This window comes from Thunnus maccoyii, chromosome 4 (assembly GCF_910596095.1).
Source record: "Thunnus maccoyii chromosome 4, fThuMac1.1, whole genome shotgun sequence".
NCBI classification, from domain to species: domain Eukaryota; kingdom Metazoa; phylum Chordata; class Actinopteri; order Scombriformes; family Scombridae; genus Thunnus; species Thunnus maccoyii.
The window spans coordinates 7,365,314-7,381,733 of NC_056536.1; the positions used below are offsets into that span (position 1 = coordinate 7,365,314).

A 16,420-nucleotide genomic window follows, 5' to 3' on the forward strand; every position below is an offset into this window, starting at 1 on the left:
GTTACAGCAGGTTGTAAAACAGATATTTAGCAGCAAAGTTTAGCAACTTTTAAAGACATTGCAGTGATTTAGATGAATTCCCCACAGGACTATCCTCTTTGGTTCAAAAATTTGGGGAATATGTCTATTTACTTTCTTTCTGAGTCAGATGAAAAGATCGATACTACTCTTTTATCTGTCTGTTAAATACAGTATGAAGCTGGAGCGAGGAGCTGCTAGCTTGGCTCTGTCCAATGGTAAAAGAATCTGCGTACAAGCACCTCTAAAGCTCACCAACACATTATATCTAATTTGTTTAATTCATACAAAAACCAGTGCTCAGGCACATAACCTCCCATAACACTGCAACTCTTTTTTTTTTCTTTTTTTTTTTAAGGATTAAACAAACAAGATAAAACATGCTAATCGGTGACTGTGTTGGTTGACAGCTGCTTCACACTGATTTCTATGTCTGTGCTAAGCTAAGCTAACCATCTCTTGGCTGTGGCTTCATATTTAATATGACATCAATATCTTCTCACCTAACTCTTGGCAAGAAAGCGAGAGGGTGTATTTCCCAAAATGTCAAACTATTTCTTTCACCCCAACAGAGACACTTGTCTGCACCTTCATTGAAATCGAGTTGGTGAGTATATTTGACCCTAGTTAGACTGGCCACCCCAAGTTTGAAGTCAAAAATGGGCTACCATTTGCGGTCTTTCACACACGCACACATACACACACACACACAGTCCGGTATCTGGATGCTCTGGAATTTTTCCTGCTGTGATACGATAATCTTGTTACAATAGCTTACTTCACATGGCTACATGGAGTACTGCTTTGATCTGCCACCTAAAAGTACTATGTCTGACTCTATGTCTCATTCTCCCTTTTTCACACACACATCAAACAAGCACACACACACACACTCACACACAGCAAAACGGACCTGCTAGACGATTACTCACCCCACCAATACCTCACAGCAGAGTTATGTCTGCAATCCTCTTATCTAGAACCCCACATCTAAAGTAGCTCATCCATGTAGATGTTGCTCTAAAGTTGGTGATATACACCAATTTTTGGACATTAAAGACAAATGTAGCAGTGCTCAGACCTTCACAAACAAAGCAGAGACACCAAAAAAATATTCTGGGCAATACATTCCCAAAACTTGAAAAGGGTATCACTGCTTTAAAGCATTAGCTCAAAAATGCATGAAGTTGTAGTCTCCAACAATCACATACCGCAGTCCACAGAACAAAAAGCAAATGTATTAAGCATGGGATCATGGTGGTATGCTAGTCTGTGTATGTTGGAACACTGTGAATGTCGGAATGACTGGAATCTTCAAGCTGTAGTCACATAGCGATGTAGAAGTATATGGGAGCTGGCATAGACTTAGAAAAAAATCTCTGAAATTGGTTGCAAATGTTTTATCTGGTATAAGGTGTGTTTGCTTTTCTGGGAAACGATTCATAGGCATCCTTTAAAGGACTAGACGGTAGCAGCCAGATGGGCAGGGCTGATTGTTGCACTGTATGGATCAAAGTATCAAGCAAGTCCTAACACAAAATTAGGAAACTGCCTTAATAAAACATTGCCTAATGGCCCCAAATATTTCCATGATGCACAGATCTTTTTATCCCAGTAATGCACTGGTGATGTGTCCAGGGCAACTCCCTGCCTTCCACCCAGTGCATGCTGGGGCAGGCCTAAAGAAACTGGAACAAAACAAAATAAGTATAACAGTGTATGCAATGAGGAGCTACCTTGTGAAGAATCCCTTTGGAGTCTCCCAGGAAGGCGATGCTGTGTCCCTCTCTGACACTGACAGCAACAGCAGTGAGAAGGGCAGCCGAGGTGTGCCACACGGCTTTAGCTTCCAGAGCCATCCGGCTTGCCATTGGACTTGGGGTGTGGTCAGAGCCACAGGGATATGCCTTAAGGGTATTCTACAACATATGACCGTGACAGAGAGTTTAGTCAACATGAAACAGACCGTTTTATTACTGTCATTTTGTCATCGATTTTCTGTATTCATCTGAACTGAATGCATCCAAAATTACTTTACTGGAAACAGCACCCACCACTTGTAAAGATGATTCTTGTTTTGTTGATCACAATAAATGGGTGTAGATTTGGGTATGGATGGCCGCTTAAACTCCACATAATGTTAAAGGTTAGATCTCTGGCGAGTTGCCAGGTTACTGTAAATACTGTTGGTGAAAATTCCTCCCAAAAGCAAATTAAGACATCTGGTCCTTTTTAAAGAAGAACCAAAGTGTCAGTAACAGTTGAGCTTATTTAATAAGAATGTTCTGTAATCAATCCAAACATTAATCTTTGAAATTAGTGAGAGAAATATTTACTAATTAATGTCATCTTTCCCCTTTTCCATGAGTCATGAGCAGAGTTATTATTCCATATGTGTCATTGAGACATGAACATTATTTCTAAGCTAAATGAGCCATAGCCTGTCCGAAAGTCCTGTCAGCAGCAGCCTGAGCAGCACAGCGACACACAGACAGGTGGGCTGCAGCCTCTCAGATGAGCTCTGATATCATGGTGAAAGATCTAGCCATAAGTTCAAGAGTTGAATGTAAAATAATACAAATAGAAGTTTTTGAGATGGTTTTAAGATAGGTTTGAGCATTGCTGTGGCTCTAGTCATGAAACTCTTGAGTTGTGTCGCCCAAATCCACAAACTGAAAGGACAGAATCTCAGGTGAGCTTTGAAAGCCTCACAGCAGCTAGTTGGTTTAAACAGAGCAGTACATTACCTACAGGTTCCTATGCATTTTTTTTTATTGTAACATTTAACGCCATTCTTAAATATTTATTTTGGTCTCAGGTTTTTAGTTAAGTAGTCTATCAATAAAATAAAACTGAGAAAAAAAATCATGACACAAGTTCAGCAAATGCATATTCAGTAAAGTAAGTATTTTGCAGAGACAGGCTCTTTATGTGTGTACGTGTGTGAGCACATGTGCCTAAGGAAGAGAAATGAGTGATTCAGAGCAAGTACACAATTACACAATTATTTTGGCCGTCTGACAAAAAAATGTCCCTACTATAGTTAAAACCAAACCTGCGCCCTTGTCGTGATATGTCCAACACTTAAAGCATCTGACTAACAAGTTCACATTCATGTCTTTTCAACCAGTCTACCATTCTTTCCTGCTATTGCCTCAGAGCCTTTGAATCCTCTTAATTCATCGTAAGAGGATTGCACCATAGATTACAGTGGACTCATACAGAGACAGCCAACTCGCTTGCTTGGTTTTGCAAAACAACCATTCCAAATCCTGCTTTCCGGTTTCCAAGCTCTGGCCTTAGATAATTGGCCCTGAAGGAGGAGGTAGAATGGGACATCTTTTTTCAGTCTCCTCAGAGTTCATTTATTAAAAAAATAAGATGGGTTATCATTTTTTTTATGGGGAACTATGATCTAATGCATGTTTCTCTTCCTCTCTTTCTTCTAGCATCTCATTTTTACCCTCTAGATTGTTTTGTTCTTTTTCCCCGTCACTCTCTGTGTCACAGTATTTCTCTTCCCTTGTTTCTATCCCCCCTCCTCTTTCTCTGTCATCTCATGTCAGTGAGTTTCAAAAGAACTCCTATCCTTCCATGTCAGAGCTCATTAAGCAGCAGCACAGCTGATTCAGGGTTAGTTTGGTTTATTGATCCCTAACGATCCCATTAAATGGTTCTGAGGGCTGGCAGGACCTGAGTGGCTGCAGGACAGCAGAGGGGGTCACTGGAGGGCTGCAGCTGGGCAAAGCTACTCCTGGGGCATCTGGGAGCTCTGGGCTTTTCAATGAGGACCTCATTACAAGGCTTGTCTGTCTAAAAATACGTCATTCCTTCCTGTTATTCAGTTTAATCTCGCTAATCCAGGCATCCTTTGTTACTTGGCTGTAGTTTGCTCTGTTTTGTCTTTCTCTAACCACTGAAACCAATTGAGTCAATAAACTTCAGGTACATAAAGTGAGCAGGAAATGATTCATAATGATGGATAGCCCTACTGTATGTACTATAAGGCCAGTGTCCATTCTGTAACAAGCACACGGAGCTGAAAACACTGTAGTATGCAATTCTACTAAGCAGAGCAGAGAGTAACAGTAATTTGAGTCTCATATCAGCATGTTATTGACAAAGTCCTTGTTTTAAAATCCCATAGCGTCAAATTATTTGCTTTTCTTCCATCAGAGAAAAGGTCAGTATCAACATCAGGTTGATGTTGATGCTAAGATGCAAAAACAAAGCTTCCTCTATATGCTGTGTCCTTACCAGGGGCAGGTTGGCACAGCTGGACTTGACCTCGTACTCTATGTAGGCCACCTCTCCTCTTCCCTCCACCCTTCCATCCTGGGTGTAGCAGAGATCACGGGTGGAGTCGATGTGTCTGTCAAGCTCATCCAGAGGGTAAACGCACAAAGCTGAGGCATCCAAGGGATTGTTGTTTGTGGAGCTGCTGCGGATGGAGAAGACTCCCAGCAGATCCTTGCCCTCCCGTCCTGCACCTTGTCCCACCTGTTGCAACAAAGGCGTGGGAAAAACTCAGGAAAGTTCAACACAGCCAGCGTCAGTGTAATTCTGATGTTAAAACATTTCTGAAAGCATGATCTGAAAGTCACACACTCTGATATGTGAAATTGTTACAGCAAAGAAATTCAACTAAATTTTGAGTTGCTGATCCCGTCTAGGCAAGTATTTCTAAGAACTCATGTACGCATGCATAGACTTGCCTGGGCTGCCTGGAGCAGGTTGTAAGTCCTGGAGGGAGAGGATGGTGATCGACAGACAAGAGGAACTTCCACATAGGAATAGTAGGATGTGTCATCCAGGCACACTCGGGCAGCATAGGTCCGGTACTCCCTCGATGCGGACTTGATGTCACGGCGGTAGAACAAGAAGTACACATATGTGCGGCGTGTGAATGCCGTCACAAAATGGTGGTCATACTCCGACAGACGCCCAGCTACGGCCAGTTTCGCTGTCTCCTCATAGGAAAACACAGGTTCTGAAGAAAGGTGGCGGGTGGAGATGGGCGGGTGGCTGGCAGTATAGCCCCTTCCCACATACATCACAGTCTTTTCCCCGCCACGAGGCCCCACCACCAGCCCCACGGTTGACACTGACGGATCATTGGCTGCAACGTACTGCGTGTCCACAGGCCTCTCGGTGGAGAAGAGAACTTTCTTGATCGATGCCAGGCTGCGTTTCTGGCAGGTGCCTTGGTGGACGCTGCCGCAGGTGATCAACTCCAACGCCTTTGGATCCACCAGTAGTAATTTGTTGTGATTACTGGTTCTCCTGGCCTGGGGACAGTTGGACTCAGTGACCGGGGGAAGGCATTCTTTGCTGTCACTCACGGGACCGGTTGTCTCTTCTTGCTCCAGCCGGAGTCCATCCAATCCATCCAGCTGGAAGAGGTGATCCCTGGCCCCCACATACACCGTCCCCACAGAGGGGTCCGGGTGGAGCACCAGGTGCTGGAATTCGGAGTCACTACGGGAAAAACGGGGGTAAGAGCGACCATTGGCAGTGACAAAGATGATGAGGATGAAGAGCAAGAGTAGGGTGGAGTTCAGAGCCTTCCCATGTAGCATGGCAAATATTCTGAGGATAAAACAGAGCAGGGTTAGAGGCTTACACTGGCAGATGTTTGAGTTAAACATTGACATTTAATAAGGCTAAAAGCCCTTCCATATAGTTGAGTTTAGTACAGTTTAAGAGTTTTAGAGAGCTTAGATTTAGGTGGAGATAAATGTTAAGAAGTGGTGAGACCTTCTTAAGGATTTAAGCTAGCAAGAAAATGCTCATACAGTATTCAAAGCCCTGACTAAAAATCATGTACTTTTACCTACAAACATAGATTGATATTCACTTCATCTCTGATAGAGTATATTAAACTCTGCTTTTCTTATTGTCAACAAATCCCATGAAAAGACCAAAACCAATAATGACTTGATCCTACTAACAAGTATTGTCTATAAAGTAGGGATGCACGATATTGGACTTTTTGCCAATATCCGATATGCCGATATTTCCAATTCACTGTGGCCGATTGCCGATGCCGATACCGATATATGCACCGATACTGATATATGCACATATTTTTTTTCAGATGGCTGAGGAGACTATTATGCATGCAAGCATAGATTGTACTAAGTATGATCAAGAAAGACAATATGTGAAGGAAGAATTTAGGAAGCCTTAAAACTTTAATGGACCTGCCAAGTGGGTGGAGCAGTAGAGTTTTCATTGAGTTCATTAGACAGACAGGATTAATGTGTAGGATTTAATCTCTGGTCCACACTCCGGAGCAGAAGGTGGCGGTAACGCACCTAATACGCTGGTTGCCAACTGCCGTTATGAACCAAAAAGATTTTTTTTCCAAACAGAGTGGTACATCCTGTCAGCCGAGGTGTTTCCTATCTGTGCAGCCGAACTTAGCAGCTTCTCGACGGGCTGTTTTTCCCTAACGGTCCCAGTGCTTCCTCCGCAGGCTCCGCTTCACTCAAGCTGCATGTCAGACCCACTGCTTCTTCACACATTAACCTGAATAACGAACCAGGGCTCGATGCTCTGGTTGGATCCACATGGAGAGCCTAGACTAATGTTAGCTAGGGAAGCATAGCCAGTTAGCCTCTGCTAGCCTCCCAGCTAACATTAGCCCTGGTTCTGCATGTGGATCCAACCGGAGCACCGAGCCCCAGTTAGTTATTTAAGTTTAAGTGGGAAGAAGCAGCGGGGCTTACGGGCAGTTTGAGTGAAATGGAGCCTGCGGAGGAAGCACCGGGACCGTTGGCAACAAATTGGCCTCTCATAATCAGCAGAAATGGCTGATGCCGATATTTCATTTTAGAGCTTTTATCGGCCGATATCGATGACGTGCCGATAATATCATGCATCCCTACTATAAAGCCTGATAGCTGCCATAGAGATGACATATTCCTTCATTACAATGAACTCAGGCACTGTAGTTTATTTTGAATCAATCCCACATAAAGCATCCTGGTGGCATTAATACACACCAGCGCCCCAAATCTGCAACTGAAAATAGCACCTACTAACAAATGCAGTACTCCTGCTTGGGTAACATTTGCTAAAAATAAAGTGCCCAGCTGTTAAGAAAGCTATTTTGGCATTATTTAAAATGAAAGTATATTCAAGACCAGTTTGTCCAAGATGTACATACTTAGATAGAACAAATGGGTTTGGTACTGAGTGCCACAGACAGGCTCGGGAAGTCTGAAAGTATTGAGAGAATGCACTGCTGGTTGTGATCTTTTGATTTCATCTGTTGACACTAACAAAAATATAGACTATTGCCAGCCTTATCCTTTAAATGCAGTTTTCAAGGTTCAAGTATACTTTTGGGAATAACATCTCACCATGGATGTTCTTTGTTAAGCTGAAGACTTCCTCCGCCTTATCACCTGGAATCATATCCCATTCCTGTCTTCTCTGTCTGTGAATATTAACACCATAAAGAATGATTACTAACATCTGTTCACAAAGTGTAGTAAGAGACACAAAGAGATAAACAGATGCAGAAAGATAACTCAGAGGTAGACAGAAGCAAGTTCCCTCAAAATGATTCTCTTTTCACATTATTCATCCAAATGTGACCACATCGATTACTCCCATAGTGTTGATAGCTTTACTCTGTGCAGAGGGATTTCATTGGGATCAAAACACCAGCAGTCACAGTATCCGTTACAGCTGGAGGATTCAGAACAACAACTCTCATTTCCCATCTCCACAGCCATCACTCAACACCTCTAAGGAGAGTGGTTTGTGGACACTGAGAGCCTTCCCATTTGTGCTAAAACCCCTTTAATTATTGAACAGGTTCCGCAGACCTTTCACTGACCTCACGGAGAAAGGTCACATAGGAATAAATAAATAACCCCTGTTCACCATAGTGTATGAAGCATGATTTAAACTGAGGATTTGTAAGAGACAGATACAAGGATCATTATTTGAATTGAAATTCAGCACTGACAAGTATTATTTATGCCCCAACACTCTGCATAATGACAGAAAGAAATGAAAGCTATATAAGGGTGTGATGTAGAAAAATATGCAATATTGTGCACCATTACTTTGACATGTGAATACATTGCTGAGACATTAGATATGCAGTGCCATCTCACCTAACTGTCTACCCCCTGGGGCTGCAATCAGGACAAAGACAAGTGGAGTTGAAAGGGAGGAGACTGGGAATCCATGTGTGTGTGTCTGTGTGTGTGTGTGTGTGTGTGCATAACCACGGGCCATCCAGGAGCAGGTGCATGTGTCTTAGTACGTGTCTGGTAAGTGGTTGAGTGTGTCTCAGGCCTGCTCTTTACTTATTCATGAGCAGAAGAAGAAGTATAATAAGTAATAACCTCCACGCCCACTGTCAAAGGGTTTAAGGGGAGTAAGTGTGTATGTGAAGAGGAATTGCCATTACAGTGTGTTAAACAGGGCTGAAAATCCACACAGTCCTTTGAGACAGAGAGTCTTTATGAAAAATATATATAAAACAAACCAATTCTTTGTGCCTCATGTTTTATTGAGTCAAATCTGCTACAGCCCTCATATGTAATCTTTTTATACATCTTTTTAGCAGCGTAACTCTAAGGACGGCAATATCTGTCTGTCTGTCCACCACTTTGGTCCAGACTAATGACTATGAATTTTATACAGTCATTAATGGTCAGCAAGGCATTAAGCCTACTGACTTTAGTGCTAACTGACAAATGTTAGCATGCTAACACACTAATCTAAGATGGTATATGATAATCACACATGCTAAACATCAGCATGTTAATAATAATTACATACTCTCTAAAGCAAATCTTTAATCAGCAATTTTCTTGAATTACAACTGAAAAGTACCCTGACTAAAAACTTTCAGTTTCGCTGTATATTTTCTGCCCAGCTGCTGTAACAGAGAGAGCCTGGGAACAACTCTGGACAAATTCTCACTGCTTCTCGTCCTCACCTGCTCTTTGACCGGCCAACATGCTGCGGTCAACATATTTATAGCCTACGGTGACCCCATCGCCATGGGAACTTCCTCTTACCAGCCAGCAATGATGGCTTCCTATGAGCTACCATGAGATCAGACTGTATGACTGTGGTGTGGGATGAGTGGAAGAACAGAGACATTAGAAATACAGCACTGGTTGATGTAAAAGAAAAGAGGGGAAGTCCAATATTGGATATTTCCCTCGACATCTGTGGCCTTTTCAGGCTATGTGACATCTTCACATCATCCATCAACTAATTTAAACTTGTAAGTGAGTCTTGGAGGAAGTTTGTGCATTTTCAGTGGCATAAATCAAAAGCATACTTAAATAATAATTAAGTTTTTAAGCTAATAACAAGTACAAATCCATTATGTAGACGAGTTTGGATCATAGGGGTCCATCTGTGTTCACTACATCCCATACGGTTTCTCTCATGCTGTTCACCAATAATCTCCAGAGTTCATCAGTTGTGTCAGGTATGCAGCATGTTTGGTCATGGGGCACAGTCTAACAACCTATAAATAACCTCCATAGACCATTAGACTGTCAGCTGAACTGGGGAGGGGACAGAGTGATCACAAAGCAACTATGGAGTACATATGCAGGCCCGGATATAAATAAACATAAACTAGTGAGTCATTGTGGAAAAGCCTCTGAAACAGCAGTTTGACTAAAAGTCTCAACTTAAAACAAGAATAAAGATGATGAATGAAGAAAGATGAACAAGGATGACCAGACCATCCCAATCAACAGTAGTAGAAATGTGTGTGTTTCTGTGTGTGTGCCAACAAGTGTATTTATAGACCTCAATAAACTTCTCAGAACGTGGTCTCATCAGTGAACTTTTGCCCTAACCATTCCTATCTGTCTCGCTTTCTCTCTCTGTCCATGTTTATTAATCACTGAGAGACTCTGCTGTGCAAGTTCATTTCTAAAGCTCCTAATGAGCCGTGACAGCCCACTGAACGCCTAAGACCCCATAAAATATGTGGGGTCAGCAGCGGCGGGACAGTGGGGGACATTGGCTCAGAGCCATAGAGCACTGCCTTGCATTGTTATGTTCTGGTGGGTTGGCTGGCGTCTCGCCTCGGGCCCCAGACTCTGCAACACTAGCATCTGTGGATCCCATCCAGAGAGCACAGTTGAGAGAGTAGCAGGGAGTCTGCTTGAGATCAGCAAGGCCTTCAGTGACCACACACAGGCTATCAGTGAGAAGATACAGAACAGGCAAGAACATTATCCAGTAAACACTTGGAGCTCATTTAAAAGTAGGAAATGGAAAGAGTTGGCTTATGTGTTTCAGTGAAGTTCATGAGACTGATAGATTTCACTGAGAACAATATTGGAAAGCTTGAAAATGTAATTCTTGGTGCCTTTATTGTGTGGATAGTGAAAATAACATTAAGGATGTTGAAGAAAGACTCCATAGTCCTCTCCTTCTCAGTAATACGCATCTTGCAAAGTCGTTTCCACTGCTACAGATTGCTCACAGCGATCGCCACTCTGTCTCTTCAATTCAAAGGCCATCGTGGCCTTATATCACAAAGTAAATGACCTACACCGTACATATCTACGGCATAACTCCAGTTAACCCCTCACAATAGATCCAGCTTAAGTGACAACTTGCAGGTCTTGCAGTCACTACCATTGGTTGTGGCAAAATATGAAAAGGGGATGCTCTATTAGCATTGCTTCTCATCGGCTGAGTGTTTGTTTTTTGTTTTTTTAATAGAATGGTGAAACACAGTTTATGCGATGACTTCCTTCGTTTTTGGACTTTCCACTTCTCTACGTACACTCAAAGGTTAGTATTCTCAAGATGGCATTTTGTCAACGGTGTAAATGAGCTTGTTAAAGTTTACTAAAGTTAAATTACACAGAAGCAGAGGAGAGCTGATTTAGGGATGCTTTCACACCTGTAGGTTGATTTAGTTGGTGTAGGCCACGGGAAGAGGACACATAGTTGCCTTTTAGTTCTGGTCCTCTTCATGTACACACTGGTTTATTACAAACAAACCAAGAGGAGTGAACATGAGGTCAAATTGACTGACTGATAAATCATTCATTGGACTGACGACTGTCATTCTGCATCATCATCTACATGGACCCAAGAGGGGAAATCAAATTCTGACCGACAGCAAGTAATGCTGCACTTTGCTGCTCCGTATGTGTTTATTTACCTTCTTTGGTGTCACAAAAAGCTCACAAAGAAATAATTGATTATGAGAATTATTGGTCAAGACTGCAACTGGACCACATATATCAAATATTGATGAAAAGGTAAAAACTGTTCAATAAAGAGGCATTTTTTAATATTACAGGGGGATGGTGACTACTACATGTGTCACTAAGTTGCTTTCGTTTCACTCAGTTTTTATGATGATATTGCATGCATAAATGTACAATATAGGCTACAGATTGCTTTCTTGACAGCCCATTATCAGAAAATGATTCAATAGTGGTTTCAATTCTTCTTTCAATTCCTCAGAATCCTGTGGTTGACTTGCTTTGCTTTCAAACCACACAAAAAAGCACCTGACTTCAATAGGAAGTACATCAAGCCCTTTACAGGTGGTCTTGGTCCAGTTGTTTATTCCACACCAGAGTTCGATCGATAGCTTTCGTATCAGCCCAAATAAACCCAACAACGCACTCCCGAGTTACTTTCACCCACACCAGCCAGTCAGGTTTGAAAGCAACCTTAGACTGTAAAAAAGAACCTGCTGATTATTGATTATGGTTCACAATTTCGCTTTTAAAAATGCTGGTGTGACTGTGCTCTATTACAGGCGATGAATGTGATAACCAGCAGCTCCTCAAACTTGGAAAGCCAAGCACAACAAAATCACAATTCTCATTTTTACTTTTTTTTAAAATTATGCTCAGCTGAAGTTACATCGACTGGACTCTGACTTCTTTAGACCCTTGTCTGCCAATTAAATCTCTGATGGGACGACAGGTGACCAAAGTTCCAATAAACAAGCTACTGTGAGTGTGAACCTAACAGTCGCTGTCAAAACACACCAAACACAAATATCTAGCCTGAAGCATGTTTCCACTCTAGTTCAGGTTTAACACAACAAACTGGAGGTGTGATCTCACCCCTCATATCACTTCCAGTCCACGTTTACATCCAGTGAGTACATCCACATACAGTGTAGCTGCTGGTTGTGTGTTCCTACTTAGACGGTTAGATCACTAAAAGCGCTAATATTATGAGAGGCAGATGTACACATGCTTGGCCCCTCTCCATTTCCGTCGCCTTCTTTAGGGTCAATGGCCATCTCTCTCCCCTCAGTTCACATGCAGACACAGAGGGTCTCTCTCTCAGCCCCTCCGGTGTGCTGAAGGGGCTCTCTGTCTGCTGCTGCTGGAGGGAATAGTGTCCCTTTCACTGCTCTTTGACCAAGTGGCTGCACTGAACGGACACAGGATAAAAGCCACTTCCCTTGGAAAGAGAGTCGGCACACACACCCACATAAGTGCAGAGACACAACATAGTATTTCATGTGCACACACACACACACACCCGCACACATTCACCCAGCCCGTTTTATGACAGGATCCTTTCACCCTGGAGACAGTAGCGCTGTCCCTGGGAAAAGCAGGTGTTAAGCTTAGCTGCTTGGTACAGCATGACACGCACAACCTGAGATCCACTGTAAGAAACATTCATCTGCTATAATATATTATTGATGATCTTTCAACACATGATATGTTATTCATGATACTATACGGCAACTTCATCCATGTGAAAAAGAGGAAATAATGCACTTTTAACTATATTTTTATGGAGCACCCAAGTGTTTAGTACTTTAATATTAAATAGGAATTTTTCACACAGGAAATACTGACATGTCACAGTAGGAAAACTACAGGTGTAAATAATAAAATGAATGATGGCTGAATTCCATTTAGCTGCTTCAGTTTCAGGGTCCTGATGTTGGCTCACTGTCACACTGTCTTGACTAATTAGGGACACTCAAATAGGACAGATAAATCGTTAATGTTACTAGGAGCAACTGTGCTGTACAAGTACTATGACAAGACAAAATCTCTGCTGTGAAAAAGACCCTTAAGAGATTATGAGAGACATCAAATAAATATATAATGAAACAATAACTCATGAGAAAATGTAAAAAACTATTAAAAGTCAGCTCATCACAATGAAATGTTAATTCATCATTCTTATCTTTTTAACCTCAGTGCAAACACAGAAACTAACCTCTCCTCTTATTTAAATTAACGAGGCTAGCACATGCTACCTACCTATGCTAGCTAGCTGAGCAGGTTTGTGAGTTTGGATTATTACTACAACGTCAAAGTGAACAGCTAGATGGTTAATTCAGAGTTGCCTCGGCAGCATTTTGATTCTAGCTAAATATGTTCTTCAGGGAAAGAAATGCAACTCTGTGGAAATTAAGTCTTTATCTGGTTGTTGTGGCCAACAAAAGCTAGCTAGTTAGCTGTCAGTTGAAGTAGCTGAGACAGGCTGAGAGCGTGATTGGCTGAAAGTTGAGGGGGCGGTGACAATGCCACTGTTGATAAAATTGTCATTATGAAATAAAATTCATAGGAAAAATACTGTTGTAAAATAAGAATAGACTTTTGAAAAAGGGCATTTTTGAAAAAAAGAATCTATAATAAAATTAACTGATTACTATAATAGCAAAACTAATTAAGAAAAGCAGAATGATGAAATAACATTTTATAACAATGAGCTTTTATTAATTTATTAAATTATTTGACATTGTAATGCTTTAATTTATTTATTTTCATTCATGTGTGTTTATTTCATAATGGTGTATTTATTAAATGTTTTAACATTTTCTATGTTGATTTTCACATCCTGCAAATTTTGGAATCCATGTTACATGGATTAACAATACATGTGCTGTATATTAAAAGGCAAAATGAAGGCTAATATGACAGTTGTCATTTCTTCTTGAACACAATCTGTAAAAAAAATTTCTGGTCTGAGTAATACTTTCTTTTAAGGACAAATTGTGATAAAGAAATGATGGATCCAAGGTGTTGCTCTCTGCAGCAGATGTCTGAGCATGGTTCTCTCCTGACCACTCCTGTCAAGTGTACATTCAGATTTTTTCTATTTTAATTCTTAACTTGTAACTATGATGACAGCAGAGAGAGAAATTCATAGTTGAGTGCAACTGGCTTCTCTGAACACATGACAACACAGTTTTTGACCTTCTGACCTGGAATAGGTGAAAGAAATGGGAGACTAGTGCTGTCATGGAAATATGACAGACTGGAACTGATGGGGCTGTAATTCTTCAGTTGAACATTCAACAGGCACAAGTATCAAAGACCAGTCAGGAGGAAGCAGGGCGTAGACAAGCTTAATGAGACAGAGAGAGAGAGAGAGAGAGAGAGAGAGAGAGAGAATGAGAATGATTGACAACAGCAGCTGAAAGCCAATTTAACTTTTTAACCAGGGACAGGCAAACGACTGTGGGACTCAATGCGCCCTGGAGTGCAGGAAAATATGGCCACTTAATAAGCATGTCTGTTATAAATCTTAAAGTGCATGTTTGAATATAGTTTGATGGGAATACATGGTTCTCACAGCCTAAACTACCTCAAATGGTACACTGAGAAGAAAAACTAAAATAGGACCATATAGTTAAATTAAGATAATAATAGTGAGAAATGCTTTGGTGAGCGGGTAAAGTTTGTGCGTTTTCTTTATCTATGTGTGTGTGTATTTGTGTGTGTGTGTGTGTGTGTATATGTGTGTGTGTGCATGTGTATAAGAGTGTGTTAAGTGGCCAGTGGTGGATCCTTACAAAGGGCCTCTGCTGACAGAGGCCGACCACAACAGCGCGGACAGCCGCCAACAAATCCTGCCACAATTACAGACCTCAGTTCTCTGGCCTCCCATAGGAGAGTCAGCCAGTCGGTCACACTGAGGATGACGATGTGAGAAAAAGGGAGGAATGGATGACAAAGCAAAAACATAATGAAATCATATTAAAAAAAAGTTAAACTTGTTTAAATGTTTGCTTACTGGGCTACAGGCCATACTGCTTCACTGTAAGTCTTATTTAGATTAATATGGATGCATAAACCGAAGAAACCGAATGCAGGGATGCAGAATATCCTTAAATAAAAAGCAGATGTGATGGGGATGTACCAAACCATTTGGAAATAAACAGACAATCCTCAAACAAATGGCATCCACACTGGGGTTTTTTGTTTGTTTGTTTGGAGTCAAGTTGCAGTACAGCTCTTTTTACCCCTCCATTGCAGTGCCTTCAACTGAACAGAATTATCATTATTCTACAATAGTAATAAAACACATGTATGTAAAAGCTTTGTGGCATGGGCAGGTGAAGCCAGAGAGGGGACGTGTTTCCATCCTAGCCTGCTGGTGCACCTGTTCACACTCAGCATAGGTTTAAGTACACACAGACCCATTAAGCAGGTTTCTTTGTGTGTTAATAAATGGTCAGACTGTGTTTGCCACAAGCTTATTTATTGGCTATGATGCTTTGATATTAAACCTGTGGTTTTGGATATGTGATAAATTATCAATATACTCACATGCCGTTCAGTATGGCTGCAGACCTTAGACTACATGCTTTCCTATAGCCCTCAAATGCATTTATATTCCATTCAGAGTCCCTGGAAACTTTTAATCCTCTATAATATTAAATATTCATGACTAAATGTGCAAAAAATCAAAGTCAAAGCTCAGGGGAAGACATCCTTGGTTATTATTTATTAAGTGTTTAACACTCATGAACTTTGCTAATTTGCCGTTTTGATTAGGTTTGAGGTTTGATCAGATTTGATTGACAACATATGGTAACAACTCTAAAACTGTCATTACATTTGATTCAAATGTTGCTAAATGCTGGTTAATGCATTGAAGTACATGACATCTTATACAAACTGAGCCCTGTCCGGTTCAAACCAGTGAGAAGAGCTCAGATGAAAAACTAATACAGAAATCTATATAACTTAAGCAAACAATTGAGTTTATTTAACTTATATTAATCAAAATATAAAAGAATATAGAAAAGTTCATTCCACTCTAAAGACTTTACTCTAAATTTTACCCTGTTTCAGGGGAATACCTCAGTTCAATTCCAAAGATATAACTATAGTAAACAGAGAAAAATGAACAGACAAAGGCATTGGCATTCTGTCTACAAAGAGACAAAGCAAGCTTAAATAGCCTCTCAGTGGCTAGTTTGCAGTTTGAATACAGACTGGCCATATGCTCAGATGAAGCATCACGTCATCGGGACGCGCTGGTATGGTCATTGTGTGGCAGAATGCTAAGGAGGTGGCAGTGGGACGTGCATGCGTATTCATTTGTTTGTGGATGGTCTGCATACATTACCACCTACGGCTTGTACAGCCACATCTCTCCAAGTCACATG

At 41.2% G+C, this 16,420-nt stretch overlaps 1 protein-coding gene across 4 annotated transcripts in view; it reads right to left on the reverse strand.

The window, feature by feature from the left end:
- The window catches only part of LOC121895926 (plexin-B1-like), a 64,197-nt gene that overhangs the window by 26,692 nt on the left and 21,085 nt on the right, over positions 1–16,420 (reverse strand). For 3 of the 4 annotated variants that reach the window (XM_042409479.1, XM_042409481.1, XM_042409480.1), the window contains 4 exons: positions 7,386–7,462; positions 4,734–5,607; positions 4,276–4,518; positions 1,755–1,937 (listed from right to left, as the gene is read on the reverse strand). In XM_042409479.1, coding sequence (XP_042265413.1) covers positions 1,755–1,937; positions 4,276–4,518; positions 4,734–5,597 — 1,290 coding nt within the window. In that variant the 5' untranslated portion in view covers positions 5,598–5,607; positions 7,386–7,462. Of the gene's footprint in view, positions 1–1,754; positions 1,938–4,275; positions 4,519–4,733; positions 5,608–7,385; positions 7,463–14,227; positions 14,371–16,420 lie in introns of all 4 variants that reach the window. The other variant, XM_042409482.1, reaches the window with a different exon arrangement.